At 37.4% G+C, this 14,783-nt stretch overlaps 1 protein-coding gene across 2 annotated transcripts; it reads left to right on the forward strand.

The window, feature by feature from the left end:
* Positions 1-492: 492 nt before the first annotated feature.
* Positions 493-14,284, forward strand: cep126 (centrosomal protein 126). Of its 2 annotated transcripts, none has more exons than XM_056256208.1 (12): positions 493-679; positions 1,725-1,841; positions 4,154-4,299; positions 5,207-5,321; positions 5,913-6,102; positions 7,687-9,652; positions 11,531-11,695; positions 11,980-12,083; positions 12,342-12,399; positions 13,642-13,818; positions 13,996-14,060; positions 14,162-14,284. In XM_056256208.1, the coding sequence occupies exons 1-12, from the start codon at positions 591-593 to the stop codon at positions 14,246-14,248; spliced, it is 3,279 nt and encodes a 1,092-aa protein (XP_056112183.1). In that variant the 5' UTR covers positions 493-590; the 3' UTR covers positions 14,249-14,284. The 2 variants fall into 2 exon arrangements, with proteins under 2 accessions (XP_056112183.1, XP_056112193.1); XM_056256218.1 differs by having other exon boundaries at positions 14,168-14,284.
* Positions 14,285-14,783: the final 499 nt, after the last annotated feature.

The following is a 14,783-nucleotide window of genomic DNA, read 5'->3' on the forward strand; positions in this document are numbered from 1 at the left end:
AGTGAACCAATTGTTCTTTTGAATGGGATCTTTCAATGAATCAGTTGTACCTGTTCACAAAACCGATATGCATCCAACACAGAAATACCAAGGACCACGCCATGACGTAATTGCGTAACGACGCAAAAAATCGCGCAAATGAGTCGATTCCATTCGCAATCAGCAGGTGTCAGCAGTGTAGAGAGTGATGAACATCGATCGCTTAGATATAGACGTGACCGCGCCTCCACCGTGAGTTTGTGTCAGTTGTCAAGGAAGCGCGTCGATGGTTACCAAATACCGACATGGCGTAACTGTTTCAGCGGCAGCGAACGACGATAAAGTCTTACCTTCGTCTGCTTTAATTTAAAACAATGTCAAGATAGCATACACACGGGTTTGGTCTAGATGAATCAAGTATCAAACTACAGGAAGTTATAAAGTCATAGGTTTTGCGGTTTCTGTCTGTTTTGCTGTCGCACTGGCTGGACAGTTTTCATCTTACTCTCATTAGAGCACCAATATTTTTTACCAAAGCAGATGAATTCTGCTTTTGCCAGCTATGTTTTTGCGCGGTCGTTCCGACGTCAATAGGATGCAGCTTCTGTTGTATGGATGAGAAGTGTGGTGTTGAGACCTGTCATCAGCGTGTCATCCTGATATTCGGGATGCCAGTCCTGGAAGACACATTTTACTACTCGTATCCTTTTCCTTGTCTGAATTACCAGCGTCATTGTAAGGTGATTGTTCTCATAGTTTTACTTGTGGCGTATAAACTACAGTACTTACACAACTGGCTTTATTTATTAATCGTGGCATATAGACACCATAGCTACGTATGAATTCTCTGTGATGCAAAACAGTGTCACGTGATCCTCAGAAATTATTCTAATATGCTGATTTATTATCAATGTTGGAATCAGTTGTGCTGCTTAATATTTTTTTCATAACCTGTGATGCTATTTTCAGGATTCTTTGATGAATAAAATGTTTAAAACGAACAAAATTTATTTAAAATAGCAATATAACAACAAACTAACAACAAAGACTACCTTTCAAAGGTTTGGGGTCAGTACATTTTTTTGAAAGAAATTAATACTTTTATGCAGCAAGGATGTGTTAAATTGATTAACAAAAAGTGATAGTAAAGCTTTATATTGTAAAAAATTCTGTTCTTTTAAACTTGTTATTCTTCAATTAATCCTGAAAAAAAGTATCACAGGTCCCAAAAAAAAATATTAAGCAGCACAACTGGTTTCCAGCATTGATAATAACTGAGTATTAAATCATCAAATTCATATTAGAATGATTTCTGAAGGATGTGTCACTGAAGACTGGAGTAATGATGCTGAAAACTCAGTTTAGCATCACAGATATAAATTATATTTTAAAGTATATCCAAATAGAAAACCATTATTTTAAATTGTAAAAAATATTTCACAATATTACTGTTTTTCTGCATTTTTGGTCAAATAAACGCAGGCTTGATGAGCATAAGAGACTTCTTTTAAAAACATTAAAAATAGTAGTTTCCAAACTTTTGACTGGTACTGTATTATATAAGCATTATTATATTCCATAATGTCATCTATGTTTTTAGATATTAGTTATATGCTTGTTATTTGTATGTTATTTCTTTGTTGTTGTGTCGTTTTTTTTTTTTTTTCATTGTGTGCCTGTGCATATCATCAGATGATGTTTTATTCTATAATAATTATACCTTCCTTGACTTTGCATCACATTAGGAACATTAGATCAGGTTTACATGAGACTGAAAATGAAAGGGAAATACTGGTAAAAGAACAAAGGTACTGCCGGGCTCGGGCTCGCAAGCTTTCCCTGGAAACAAATCGCAGACGAAAGTAAGTGTGTCAAAAACAAATCAGATTGTGTAGAAAACCTTATAGTGATTATACTTGGGAGGTCGACTAATTTACATGAATGTTTTTCAGCATCCAGGTCTTAGGTTAATGCATTTGTATGCTTGAGATACTGTAACATTTTGTTTTCTTTTAATCAACTTTTTAAATTTCACTATTTAATTTAAAATGTTCTGCCAAATTAATTTTAACGTACAAATGTGTAACGTACAAAAAAAAAAAGATTTAAAGTAGTTTTAGATTGATATTTACTGAACATTTCATACTGCTTAATACCACAGAAACGTCAATAAAACTTTTAATACATTAGCTCATCCGTGAACAGGAGTCCCTTCGGATTGCTTTCCATCGGCTGTAGAGGTGAAGACGAAAACTCTCATGATTCCACGCTCATTCACAGCGTCATCAAGCTACGCCTTTGTTGTTGTTTTAAAAAAGCGATCTCTAGCGGCGAAACTTACATACTGTGCCTTTAAAACAATGAAAACGTTTTATTTACTTCCTGTTGAGGGCCTGATTAAACAGTTGAATTGGTGAAGAAAAAAATACCTGTTTTTTTTTACATTTCAGGGAAATATGTACATTCATAACCCTTTAACACAAATTAAATAGATAATAGATATTTATGGGGGGAAAAACGTGCTGCTCATTTAAATAATAACTTTATAACTATGTTAACTGCCCATTTATTTCCTAAAACATTTAATACATTGCAACATGAATATCAAACTGCACAGCACTAGCCTGTTGATCTCTGGAGACTTGTTTTTAGATGAGGTGGGAAAAACAAGAAAAAAACTAGCGTCAGCGTATTCACCAAGGAGGCAACTATGCTAAAAGACTGCAGGGTAAGAGTAGCAGAGATCAGAAGCAATGCACAGCTGCTGAATTTGGTGTTGACAGTGAGTGTCAGATATGCTAAGAACTGTCTCCATGCTGTTAATGACTCAGTCTGGCTGTTTGACCAGGTCAATCCGTGTGCACACTGAAAGTGAAGCTTCCCTACAGGCCATGGATACTGTTATTTAATCCTTTATTTTTCAGCCAGGATTTACCAGCTTGAAATAGAAGCTCTAAGAGCAAAGTTACGTTACTTTATAGAAGGCAGTGATGGTGAGGCAGATGAGTGCGTTCAGAGAAGGCTGAGACACAGATCCCGAGCTATTTTTGGTGTGATTAAATAATTCCTGAAAGATATAGAGTATATTAAAGGATTTATGAGTATGTGAGTGTCAATGACAGGACATTTATTATTGTCTGATATTTTTTGGGAACCTAGACATTTTAAAATTAAAAGAATGAAAACCACAGAGCCAAGGCAAAACCTCTGTTTAGGTTTCCTTGTGTCTCTTCCCAACACACACACACACACACAATTTATTCAGAAATGCATTAAAAATGCTGTATTAAAAATATTGTACTAAAATTAATCCGGTAGCACTTTATTTTACAGTCCTGTTCCCCATGTACATACTGTACTTATTATAGTTATTACAATAACCGGGTAATTACTAACCCTGAACCTACTCCTAAACCTAACCTTTACCATGTTACCTTATATTAACCAGTACTTTCTTTGGTAAGTACACTGTAAGTACATGTAAATGCACATACTGTAAAATAAAGTGCAACCATTAATTTTGATATTTTAAAGTAAAAAATATCAGGGTTATACTACTGTCCTCATATCATAATGAAGAAAAAACCCTAATTAAAAGTAGTTCGGCGTAATCTTTTATTATAAATTATTTTTCTTTTTTCTTTTACTTATATCATAGATAGGACTCCTGCAGACCCTCATGACTGTGTCAAGGTCAATAAGTCTCTTGAAATATTTTTTTTAAAAATGTTTTTTTAAATGAAATAATTTGACCTTTTTATGTTAGTTCAGGTTGTTTTATTATGATGATTAAATTGTTCTGCATGATTTTAGTTTCTGCAGCATAGGCATGCACTGGTTTCTGTGCCATTAACAAATTAATTTAGCTGAAATGCATCTGTTAGAGAAGGCTCGGGTTTCTGTTGACCCTGGAAAGTAAACGTCTGAGATAACGACAGCGCGCACAATGAGCTGATATTGCCGATTAGATTAAAGTCTCATTTCCATTTCAAATCAAGTGATGCATTTGATATGCTGCTCGCAGTTGCCAAAGTTCTCATCCATTCGTCTTAAAACAAATGAATAATGTCTTAAAGAGGACACTGTGTGTCCAAAGCATTGTCTAACTGTCAGACGTCACGAAAACAGCATATATTTTCTTCCAGTCTGACTGTTTGTCTCGCGGTCTCTCCAGGGCTCTTGAGGAGAGAAGGAAACAGTGGGATGTTCAGGAGAAGAGACTGAGGGAGAATGTTCTTCAGCAGCGCCATCAGAAGGTCCAGGATGCCACAGAAAACTTCCAAAGAGCTCATCTCTCTCCATCCCAAAGGAAAAGACCAGGTAGGTTCAATGAAACAGTGGACTCATCCGTTCTGAGCGACGTGATTTTAAATCAGATACATATCCGATATCTGGACATCTGACCTACGTATAAATGCGTGTATCAGATTCAGCTTGGAATACCAAGCTACCGCAAGGCGAAGAACATGTTTGCCAACAAGAAATAGCTTTATAATGTCACATTATGAAGCAGATATGTCTGCATGCGCTTGCACTAAAATTCACAGTTTTTGAGGTGGAAACTGTATATGTTGGTAACATATTGCTCACACAGAAACATTCAGGAGCATAGAACCTTTTTTTCAACCTCTGCCCTGTGAATTGTATAAATGAAACATCTTCGCTACTGAAAGCTACATTATATTTCTCAGCAATGAGGTAATAACTTAAACACTGTTTTTGTAATTAAACTCACAGCTATTACATAGAGACGCTGTACAGACGCAGGTAATTCACACTTACAATCTCTCTCTCTCTTTCTCCCGTTAATTCATTTGAAATACTGTGTAATCTTACTGTGCTACTTTATTTCACTTCTAAACAAACCGTAGATTAAATAACAAACAAAATTGACTGTTATTTCCCGGTTTATATCCGTTCAGTCAAAGTTTGCGCTGCAAACATCCATGACAGTTTTTAACTTATCCATGCTTGCAAGTAATCGTAGCACCACCAGCCTATCTAGATCATCACATTTAATGTAAACACAGATATCAGATACCTGTCGTATATGATAAATATCGGACATGTTCAAAAGATCAGATCTGTGCATGAAGCCTTGCAGTGTAAACGCAGCCTCATCCATGTGTCTACAAGCACTCTTTACTTCTTGAACTATTATTAGGTCAGTATGTGCTCACAGTCACATCTCATCCATCATTTAAATAAAGTGATTTGTGTTCTGCAGCAGCCCTTAAGAGAAGAACACCCAACCTTGATGAAGCGCTACATCATATTCAAGGCAGTCCACTCTTATTTACTCATCAATCTCAATTTTTGCCCAGTGCCTCCACTACTAGCAGGTACGACATTGCTGCCATGACAATATATCATTACTGGTTGAAGATGCATTTTGGTAATGTTATGTAACAGCTTTCATGAATTCATTCCATTAGAGTGATATTTCATATCACTAGATAGAATTTCAAGAGCTATCTTAAAAATAATTATTTCAATAATTTTTAAAATGAAAAAAAAAGATTAAAGTACACTGAGAAATAAATATATCTGGCCATATAAGAATAAACATTTCGTGACATTTCAAACTATTTAAAAGCATTTTAATAGTGTAACCAACAAGTATAACCAAAATGTATTTGACCAATTTTGAATTAATTAAAAAAACGTTTTGTATGGTTATTTAAAATATTAATAATTTTGGCTGCACTTAGAATGTTTTTTTTATCATAGAGCTCTGTACAATTATATATATTATATATATTAGTGATGCCAGCTTGCTTAATATTTTTTTTTAAAAGCTATAAATGTAAGAGCCTATTAAATGGTGTAATAATGATATAGATATAGTAAAGCTGCATTTCTTACTTGTAAGAAAGATGCTATACAAATAAGTTCATGATCTTTAGAAGCATTGAACCACTTGTTTGTTTCAGGAGCTGCACTTCCTCCCCAAAGCCTTCAGGGGGCGCCCGTCACCTGCGTGCCTTATCTGCAGCTGAGGCCTACACCAAACTCCTGCAGGACAGCAGCCTGACTCACTTCAGGAACAACCAGCTGTTCTTCCTCAATCAGCAGCAGGAGACACACACTGTTCCCACAGTAAAAGAGCAGGCTGATCCTCAGGTTAATATACATACAGTCACAGTGGCTGTTCCATCTTTACATTGGCAAGATTGTAATTGTGAACAACTACTTTGCCCGTGATTGTGTATGTTAAAAGCGTATTTGAGTATTTGCTTAAGGAGTATTGTGAAGGTTTTAAGATCCGAATCCAACATTGTACTTTTAGCCCGGGGCTCTTCCTGCCACAACACGCTGCAGCATCTTCTAAACAAACTGAGGTGTTTTAAAGAGATGAGCTCATCCTGAGGCTTTAATCACACAAACGCATATATTGAAACTACAGATACACATTCCCCTATCTCTATAACTCAAACAAACATTCTTTCCCTCTCAGACAGTCAGTTATGTCTTCTTACACACACCAGCTGGAATGTTACCTGCACTGGCTTGCAGCCAACACATCATTTAATACACTGAACTGTGAACAGAGCAGGACACAGAAGTTAATAACCCTATTTATAGGATAGGTTTTAGGCTTAGGTATTCTTGGAAAAGTGTTCCATTCTGTGCACAAATGTAGTCAGAGTTATGAAATGCCCTTCATAGGAATGTCTGAATATCATAAGCTATTATATTTTTTCATTTTTAGAAGATTTTAATGTTTGTATCCCAAAAGATCTTTAAAACTGTAATCCTCTTGCATAAATGTAGATCATCCTTTCCCATATGGAAATGTTACAAAAGTAATATATTATTAAAAGTAATATATCAACACCAGTGGCATCTACAGCCATACGTGCGTACCATGAGAGCGAGGGCGCTAATTAATAGTGTTTTATTTTTACATAGGTTTTTTTATTGATTATTAGTCTGTCTTTATACAGTCATGGCATATTGGGAAAGCAAGAGAGAATGAGAATAAATAAAGGTGTGCGTTTGTGTGTTTTAAAGACAAATGTGTGAAAATTAATCTGATTGGCTAATTTAGTTTTGTTTAATTGACGCTTTTTCCACACACGAAAAATGATACTATAGATAGTTCATCTTTAAGACCAGACTCAAAATGAGTAAACGCTCTCTAAAACAGCTGAACTTGATTGAAACATTGCAAAAAGGCCTAGAACTATTGGGTAGGGATTGAGAAATGAAGCCTCTTAAATCTCTGAAGCTTTTCTCTGATTGTTTCAGGAAAAGATTTAAAGCATCAAGAGTGTTGAAAACCGTGCCATTATGTGGCAAGTCAAATCTATTTTTTTATTCTGTTCTGTGCGTACCCCGAGATCAAATCCTGCAGGCGCCCCTAATTTAAACTACCTTTAAATTATACTTTTATTCAGCAATGATGCAATACATTTTTCAAAAGTGACATTGAAGACATTTTCAATGCTACAAATTTTTTTTTTTTTTTTTTTATCCTTTTATTCATCAAAGAATCCTGAAAAACAGAAACAGTTTCCTCAAAAATATTAAGCAGCTCAACAGTTTTCAACATTGATTATAATAAGAAATGTTTCTTCAGCATATTGGAATGATTTGTATTATTTATTTTCCATCCCTCTGCAGCATGCATGCAACATGATCTCCAAAAAGCACTTTCCCAGTATCAGTGCATAAGTGCTCTAATGTTTTTATATTGATTTTCAGGAGTATCTTGATACCCCACATAGTGAGACAGAGAGTCTGTCTAGTCTGGACAGCTTAGAGAATGGAGAACCTCAGAAGAGCCTTGACACTGCACCAGTTTGTTGCTCCCAGCAGAGCATCACCTGTGCCCAGTCTTTCTACCTCCCTGTGGATCCTTACAAGCTCCAAGCCCCCAAAAGTCCTCAATCACCGTTGAGACAGTCCAACAACCCATGTTCACCATCTCACCCCTCCTCTTCTATAGCCAAGAGTTTCCTGGAGGAGATCTTAAACCAGGGAAGCAAACTCAATCCCAGCTCACTCTCACCAAAGGATCATGAGTCAGCAGAGGAAATCAGGAGTCTCCGGAATCACACGCAAGAAAGATTTGATCATTACAAGGACCAATCGCAGAACTTCAACGCCCAGTCTACTCTTGGTTGCCAAGAAGAGTTGTTGCAGCAGAACTTAGCACATGTGATAACTCATGATAATGACAGAAACCCTCAAGGGAACATTTTGAAAGACAAAGTATCTGTGGTTGCCCACTGCAGAACGCAAGCCGTGCCAGAAAACACACCTCTGCAATTCTCAAGTCTGACTAAAGACTTCAAGTCAGAATCCAAACAGCAGACAAGAACCCCGGAGGAGAAATATGATAAACATTTATCAGAAACACAGACGGCTCTTCCAGACAGCAGATACAAACACAGCAACAGTTCGTTCAAAGCCTTTTCAAGCTCAGCTGGCCATCTTTGCATAAATTACCGGACTGACCCGAGTTCCCTGAACATGCAACCAATAGAAGCACTGAGTTCCTCACAGTCGCATAAACACAATCCAGATGTAGATGATGCCACAGCGCTCAAGAGAGAATCCAAACCGCTGAGCATGGAGGAGAGTATACGCATACATCCATCAGATCCTAAAAATGAAACGGATGTCACCAAATTGGCTAAGGCTAATATGTTGAAAAGCACAGAGGAACCAAACAGAACATCTGCAAATCCCGTGACCCACTCTGCCCTTAACAACAATGTCAGATTCCTGAAAGGGATTCTTAAAAACCATTTAAAATCCAAATCGGGAAATGTCAAATTCACTTACACCCCTGGCCATGTGCTTTTCACCAAAGAAGTGGCCATATTAATCCGGGACAGCGTGGAGCTGGCCAGGACAAAACTCAATGAGCCAGAGCAGAATAGGACCATTAAGAAGAAACTGCGTTGGCTTGATGAGGTGGATGGAGTTGAAGGGGTGGACCGAGTGTTTCGAGCCAACCTGCCCCAACAAACCCAGAAACAGCTCTCTGCAGATCACTCGGACCATGAGAATTTACTCACAGGGGTATCAAAAAACATTTCCAATAAGACCTCTGCTGTCCCCACTGGGCCCCAATCCACTAGACAGGCCTGGACAGAGGTAGGGCCCCAAGAAATCCGTACACAGGAGCGTATCAGAGAGCCCACCTCTCAAAGACGAGCCTTTTGCATTGGGGGCTCACGGATTCCCCGGAGAGCAGGCTCAGCCAGAGTTGGCTCGTGTCCCGTTACCTCCCGGGCCAGGAAGGGCACTATCATCAGACCGCAATCTGCCAGGGAAGCGCAACATGTGGCCAAGACCCAGGGGAAGATTTTGGTGCCTCGGCCCCCTCCGAAACCTGAAGTTGTGGAGTGTGGCCTGGCTGAGTGTCCCGTGTACATCTCCAAGGCATCCTGCTGTGATGAAGGTGTGGGTCTGCAGGATCTGGCCTTGTGCAAAGACACTCCAGATAGCCAGACAATAGTTCATCGGCCTACCCTCAGAACAGATCCAGCTCTACCTTACTGTACCTACACCCACGAGACAAGCATCTGTTCCCTCTCCCCTCCAGACAATCCCAGGCGCAGGTGTGGAGAAAACGGGATCTGTTTGGACCGGACTCCAACAGATGAGGAGATCTCAATGCTGTGGCATGGAGTCCGGAGTGCTCTCGCCAGCAAAGACGGTAAAGAAAACCCCAAACTTAGTATTTATCACCTAACATGTTTTTTGTTTTGTTTTTTCAACCGAGTGGGTTTAAAATACCACTATACATCGGTGGATATTATGTTATCCCTACAACGCTTGACATGTCAAATAATGAAAATCGATTTTTTTCAAAATATTGAAACTTGAAAATAAAATAAAAAGACATAAAATGGAGTGCATATGTTTTTATGAAATTAGATAAATCAAGCTTTTATGGTAATTATTGATCACAACAAAATTGTGTTTTTAATTTCATTAAAAAGGAACTTTTCTTTGTGGTAGACCAAAAAATCTGTATTTCACTGCCAAGATTGGTAAAACCACATTATAAATAAATAATATAAATATATTATAAATATTAATGCACAGAAATATGAAATATATAAATGTACAATATATAAATATATTATAAAATTATATATATATTAAATCATATATATATATATATGAAGACCTCCGATGCAAAAGCCTCTAAAAGCCACCTCTGTCAAAAATTAGCTGATAATATTGAGTGAATGCTCTCCGCACATAGTATACGTTATATCTAATACCTTCACTTCAAACTCACTAAATCCCAGCCTCAGCCCATTCAGAAATGTCGGTACTTGGGTAGAAACCTATACATAGGAGCCTGATAAAAATGTTAATATTAAACAAAAATTTTAGACAGACTTAGAGGCTTTTGCATCTGGATCTTCATATATATACAGTATATATACAGTATTAAGATTATATATATTAGAAATGATCATTTAAATGTATAAATGGAAGGCATTGGTTTTGGTTTTGGTGAAGATTTTTCATTTTAATAATCAAGCAAATTACACTACAGTATATATGATAAATTTGGGGCAAAATTTTTGAAATGCATTGCAATGATAATTTAAATTTATATTCCTCATGTATCATATTGGATACATTTTCAACAGTTTTTCTATAAATTAATGTATGAAAGTATGCATAGATAGATTGTATACAAAAGGTTTGTGTTCATCATGTTAATGGTGTCGAAACATTAGTAGCCATAAATAATAAAATATTAAATATGTTGTGATTGGTTGTAATGTGTCACATTGCTATGCATTTTTTCTGATAAATGACTTGTCTTGTCATGCTTGGTTAGAACATGATGTTGCAAGTTCCAGCCTAACTATTTATTCCTTCCTTATTTCTGTATTTTCCCATTCTGCATTTCATCTTTCCTTTTAAATTTTGGGAATGATTATTTACCTGCTGTGGAAAAAAAAGACACATTTTCAGTAGGTGTCTTTCAAATGACAAGAAACATTCCGGCAACATATTACAAAATCATCAGCTTCCCATGAACTTTCACTGCACCTTGTCATATATATAGTCAAACGAGAGTCAATCGGAAGAACTGAGCTCCCTTTGTGTCTGCGAGTCCAACAGCTTTGTTTGAGATTCTTGAGGGATGTTTTTCTAGAGTCATTGGAAAAGGCTCTTTTTTTGCTGTTGGTCAGTTTTCTTTGGCTCTCTGCACAGCAATGCACCACTTGGGATTACTACTCTGTTGAAATGGATCCATTTAATGATGGACTGTTGTTCCTCAGGGCTCAATTATTTTTATAACATCAGGAAACCTCTACACTTTGAGGACAGAGACCTCAAGATCAGGAGAAGTGACTTCCATACTTTGGGACCTTTCAGTTGAACCGTCTTACAGTTCTTTCTTTTATCTCTCTCTCTCTCTCTCTCTCTCTCTCTCTCTCTCTCTCTCTCTCTCTCTCTCTCTCTCTCTCTCTCTCTCTCTCTCTCTCTCTCTCTCTCTCTCTCTCTCTCTCTCTCTCTCTCTCTCTCTCTCTCTCTCTCTCTCTCTCTCTCTGAATTGACTTAGGTGACCCTCAAAGTTTTCTTGCTCACAATGGCCCGTTGTCTTCTTTGCCTCAAGTCAGTGCCAGCCTGTCCCATGTTACCATCAATGGTGATAGTCTGATCGGTGGTGTCAAAGGAGCCTCAAGAATGGGTGGCTTTTTCTTGTCTTCCGGTAAAGAGGCTATAGGTTTGTCAAACAACCTCTAATAATACATGTTATACATACAATTGACTTATAATAGGCTACATACAAAACCCAGGGCATTTGCCCCTGCCAGTCAAATATAAGTGATCAAATGAATAAAGACATGTTTCACTAGAGATGTTTAGACATTAAAGCCACAGATATGTGAGGCCATACATCAAGACATTATTTTTCAGAGATGTATTGGTACCTTTGGTCACTGGTCACTGAAATATGCTGCTTGGATATGAATGTGCTTTTTAATCTGAGTTTCCCCTGTAAATCAGTGAAAAGTCCAGTAAGGAGACAGGCTATGGAGAGTAGCGTGGTGAAGAACAACAGAAGTCAAACTGCAGGAACCACACAGAGAAAGCCCAGCTTTCCTCATCAGGTAACAATGCACTTACTACTGTACTTGAAAGCAAGAGCATTATAAATATATAAATAAATACAAATAAACGTAATTTAAATAACGCAGCCTCCTTGGAAGTTTTACACTAATCTAGTTTATAGTGTAAGCGCAAATGTAATGTTGACCATATACTTGCATACATTTTTGTTTATATTAACCATGTTGCTGTTGGCTTTTTGACATTTTTTGAATTAAGTGTTTTGTTTTTTCAATAACTGTTTATTTGTGGTTTAACAGGTCACGGTGCCAAAAACTCAACACCCAAATAAAACAGGTCATACAGCAGACAGTGAAGGTAATGTATAATGTAAAGTGTTATCTGATATCATATGGATATATAGAGATTGCCTTCTCTAGAGGCAAGAACAAAAACCTAACATGTAAATCAGTTCAATCTCATGTACAAACATCATTAAAAATGCAGCATGTTTTTTAAATATTCTCAACAAAAATGAAAATAGTGTCATTATTTATTTACCCTCATGTCAAAGCTTTATCCATGGGACACAGAAGTCGTTTTAGCGCACAGACACTTTAATGATGTCTTAATTCATTTATTTTTGGAGCATCACAGCCCCTGGAATATGAACATGAGGGCAAACCTTTGATTGTGAAATGTTATTACAATTTAAATTAACTGTTTTCTGTTGTAATAGCTATATTTTAAAATATAATTGATAAAGCTGAATTTTCCGCATCATTACTCCAGTCTTCAGTGTCACATGATCCTTCAGAAATCATTCTAATATGCTGATTTGCTGCTCAAGAAACATTTCTTATTATTCTCAATGTTGAAAACGTTTTTTGCTGCTTAATATTTTTGTGGAAACCGGGATGCTTTTTTTGGGGGATACTTTGATGAAATGAAAGTTCAAAAAGAACAGCATTTATTTGAAGGAGAAATATTTTGTAACATTATAAATGGCTTCACTGTCACTTTTGATCAATTAAATTAAACTTACCGAATTAAAGAATTAATTTCTTTCTTATTTATGACACCAAATTTTATTACTAATCTTTATTACAAATAAAGCCCAAAGTATTACTCCATTTGATAGTGCGCGAACACAGGCGGTCGACACACGTGCCAAGTTTCATCTTTCTCCAGTGTTTTCGCTATTTTTCTTCAGAAGTTATGACCGATAATAATGTCTTTGTATTCTTTTAAACTAAAGTTGCGGCTATCTCATAACCCCCTTTACACAAGCGCTTGTCAATGTGGGCATCTGTTTTAGTTGCAGTCTCCAGTATTTTGTTGTTTTTCCATCTCTTTAGTTTCTTTTTCTACTGTGAAACAACGGCTGGTGCCATTGTTGCCATTTTGTGGAACAATTGATTAGTGCAAAACAAATTTAATGTGTATGTGCGGCTACAAAAAACGGTTGGCGTGCGTACTGCGTACTATTCTGGTGACGAAATTTGCATCATGCAAAACGTGAAACATGTACACGGACCCTCACGTACGCGTATAAACCGAAGTATACTTTGACTGAACTGATGAGTTCAAGCATTAACTCTCTTTTCCCCCCTGTTACAGGCCCAGAGGTGTCAGACGGTGCTCATGAAGTTGTGGACTGTGCGCAGACCCATAAGTCCTGCAACGGTCCAGTTGGTCCCCAGAGCCAGAGAATGCAGTCCCTCAGCATCAGCGCTCTGTCACTAGAGGAGCAGAGGATCCTGCAGTCACTCGAGAGACTTAATCAACGGCTGCAATGTCAGTTTCATTTCAAATTCTGTACATTTAATCCGCACAGTCAAAGCTTAAACGGTTATCAGATTTGAGGTGAACTCAAAAGCTTTTAATTCGACCCTATGAATGTTTCTTGTTTTAGACAGCTGTGTTTGTTGGCTTGTGCATTAGCTCATACTTCCTGATTACTTGATTTAACAGATGTGCAGGATACAGCTGGTGGCGGCCCAGCAGTGAGGGGCATCTTTGCTGTGGGTCCTGCACTTGTGAGTACTGACCCTGTGTTGAGATGAAGCGATCTGTTCCCCTGATCTAACGTGACACGCTCACTGCTCTGTCCCCTCTTTCTTTCTCCTCATCCCTGCAGAACCAGACGGGTGAGACTGTGGGTGTCACCATGCGTAGGCGAGGAGCCTCTGCTGACAATCGCACCCGAACGCAACAGCGTTACTGACTACACCTCCCATGATCCACCCCTCCCTTAACCAACTGCACTTTGAAACCCTTTAAACCTCACCAACGTGTGCTTCATATTGCTGAGACATACTCAAATGCTGTATTTGAGTGGTATTTAATTGTTTTCTAATTAGTTGTAATATCTCTTCTGGCAATACACAGTGCTGTTGTGTAATAAAATTGTATTTATAAGAAAAGTTATTCATAATGCCTTCTGATTGGTTGATATTTATTTGTATAAATATATTTTCACAGGCATTGTATGTTATTAATGTACTGTACTGTACTTTTTATTCTAAACAATCTTGACTCTTGGAGGAAAATAAATGAATTTGAGAAAAAACATTAGCTTTTGTTCTAATTGTGCCAAAACAGGATAAAGGGCTTTTTGTGCAACTTGACCTCAGTCGAGTGTCAGTTAAGCATAAATGGATACAGATTTACGTTGTATGTGTGGCATAATCATGACAGGTTTTTCTGGGTGTGTATTTTACATTTGAGCATGTGTGTGTGTGTGTCTATGACCTATGTTT

Source organism: Rhinichthys klamathensis, unplaced genomic scaffold (assembly GCF_029890125.1).
Source record: "Rhinichthys klamathensis goyatoka isolate OS25496 unplaced genomic scaffold, OSU_Roscu_1.1 h1tg000005l_1, whole genome shotgun sequence".
NCBI classification, from domain to species: Eukaryota; Metazoa; Chordata; class Actinopteri; order Cypriniformes; family Leuciscidae; genus Rhinichthys; species Rhinichthys klamathensis.

Bases quoted from the DNA above. Each gene is read 5' to 3' on its own strand.
- cep126 (XM_056256208.1), top strand. From the start codon at position 591: ATGGATGAGAAGTGTGGTGTTGAGACCTGTCATCAGCGTGTCATCCTG. The intron at 680-1,724 runs GTATCCTTTTCC...GCATCACATTAG, and splicing joins GAAGACACATTTTACTACTC to GAACATTAGATCAGGTTTAC. The intron at 1,842-4,153 runs GTAAGTGTGTCA...CGGTCTCTCCAG, and splicing joins GAAACAAATCGCAGACGAAA to GGCTCTTGAGGAGAGAAGGA.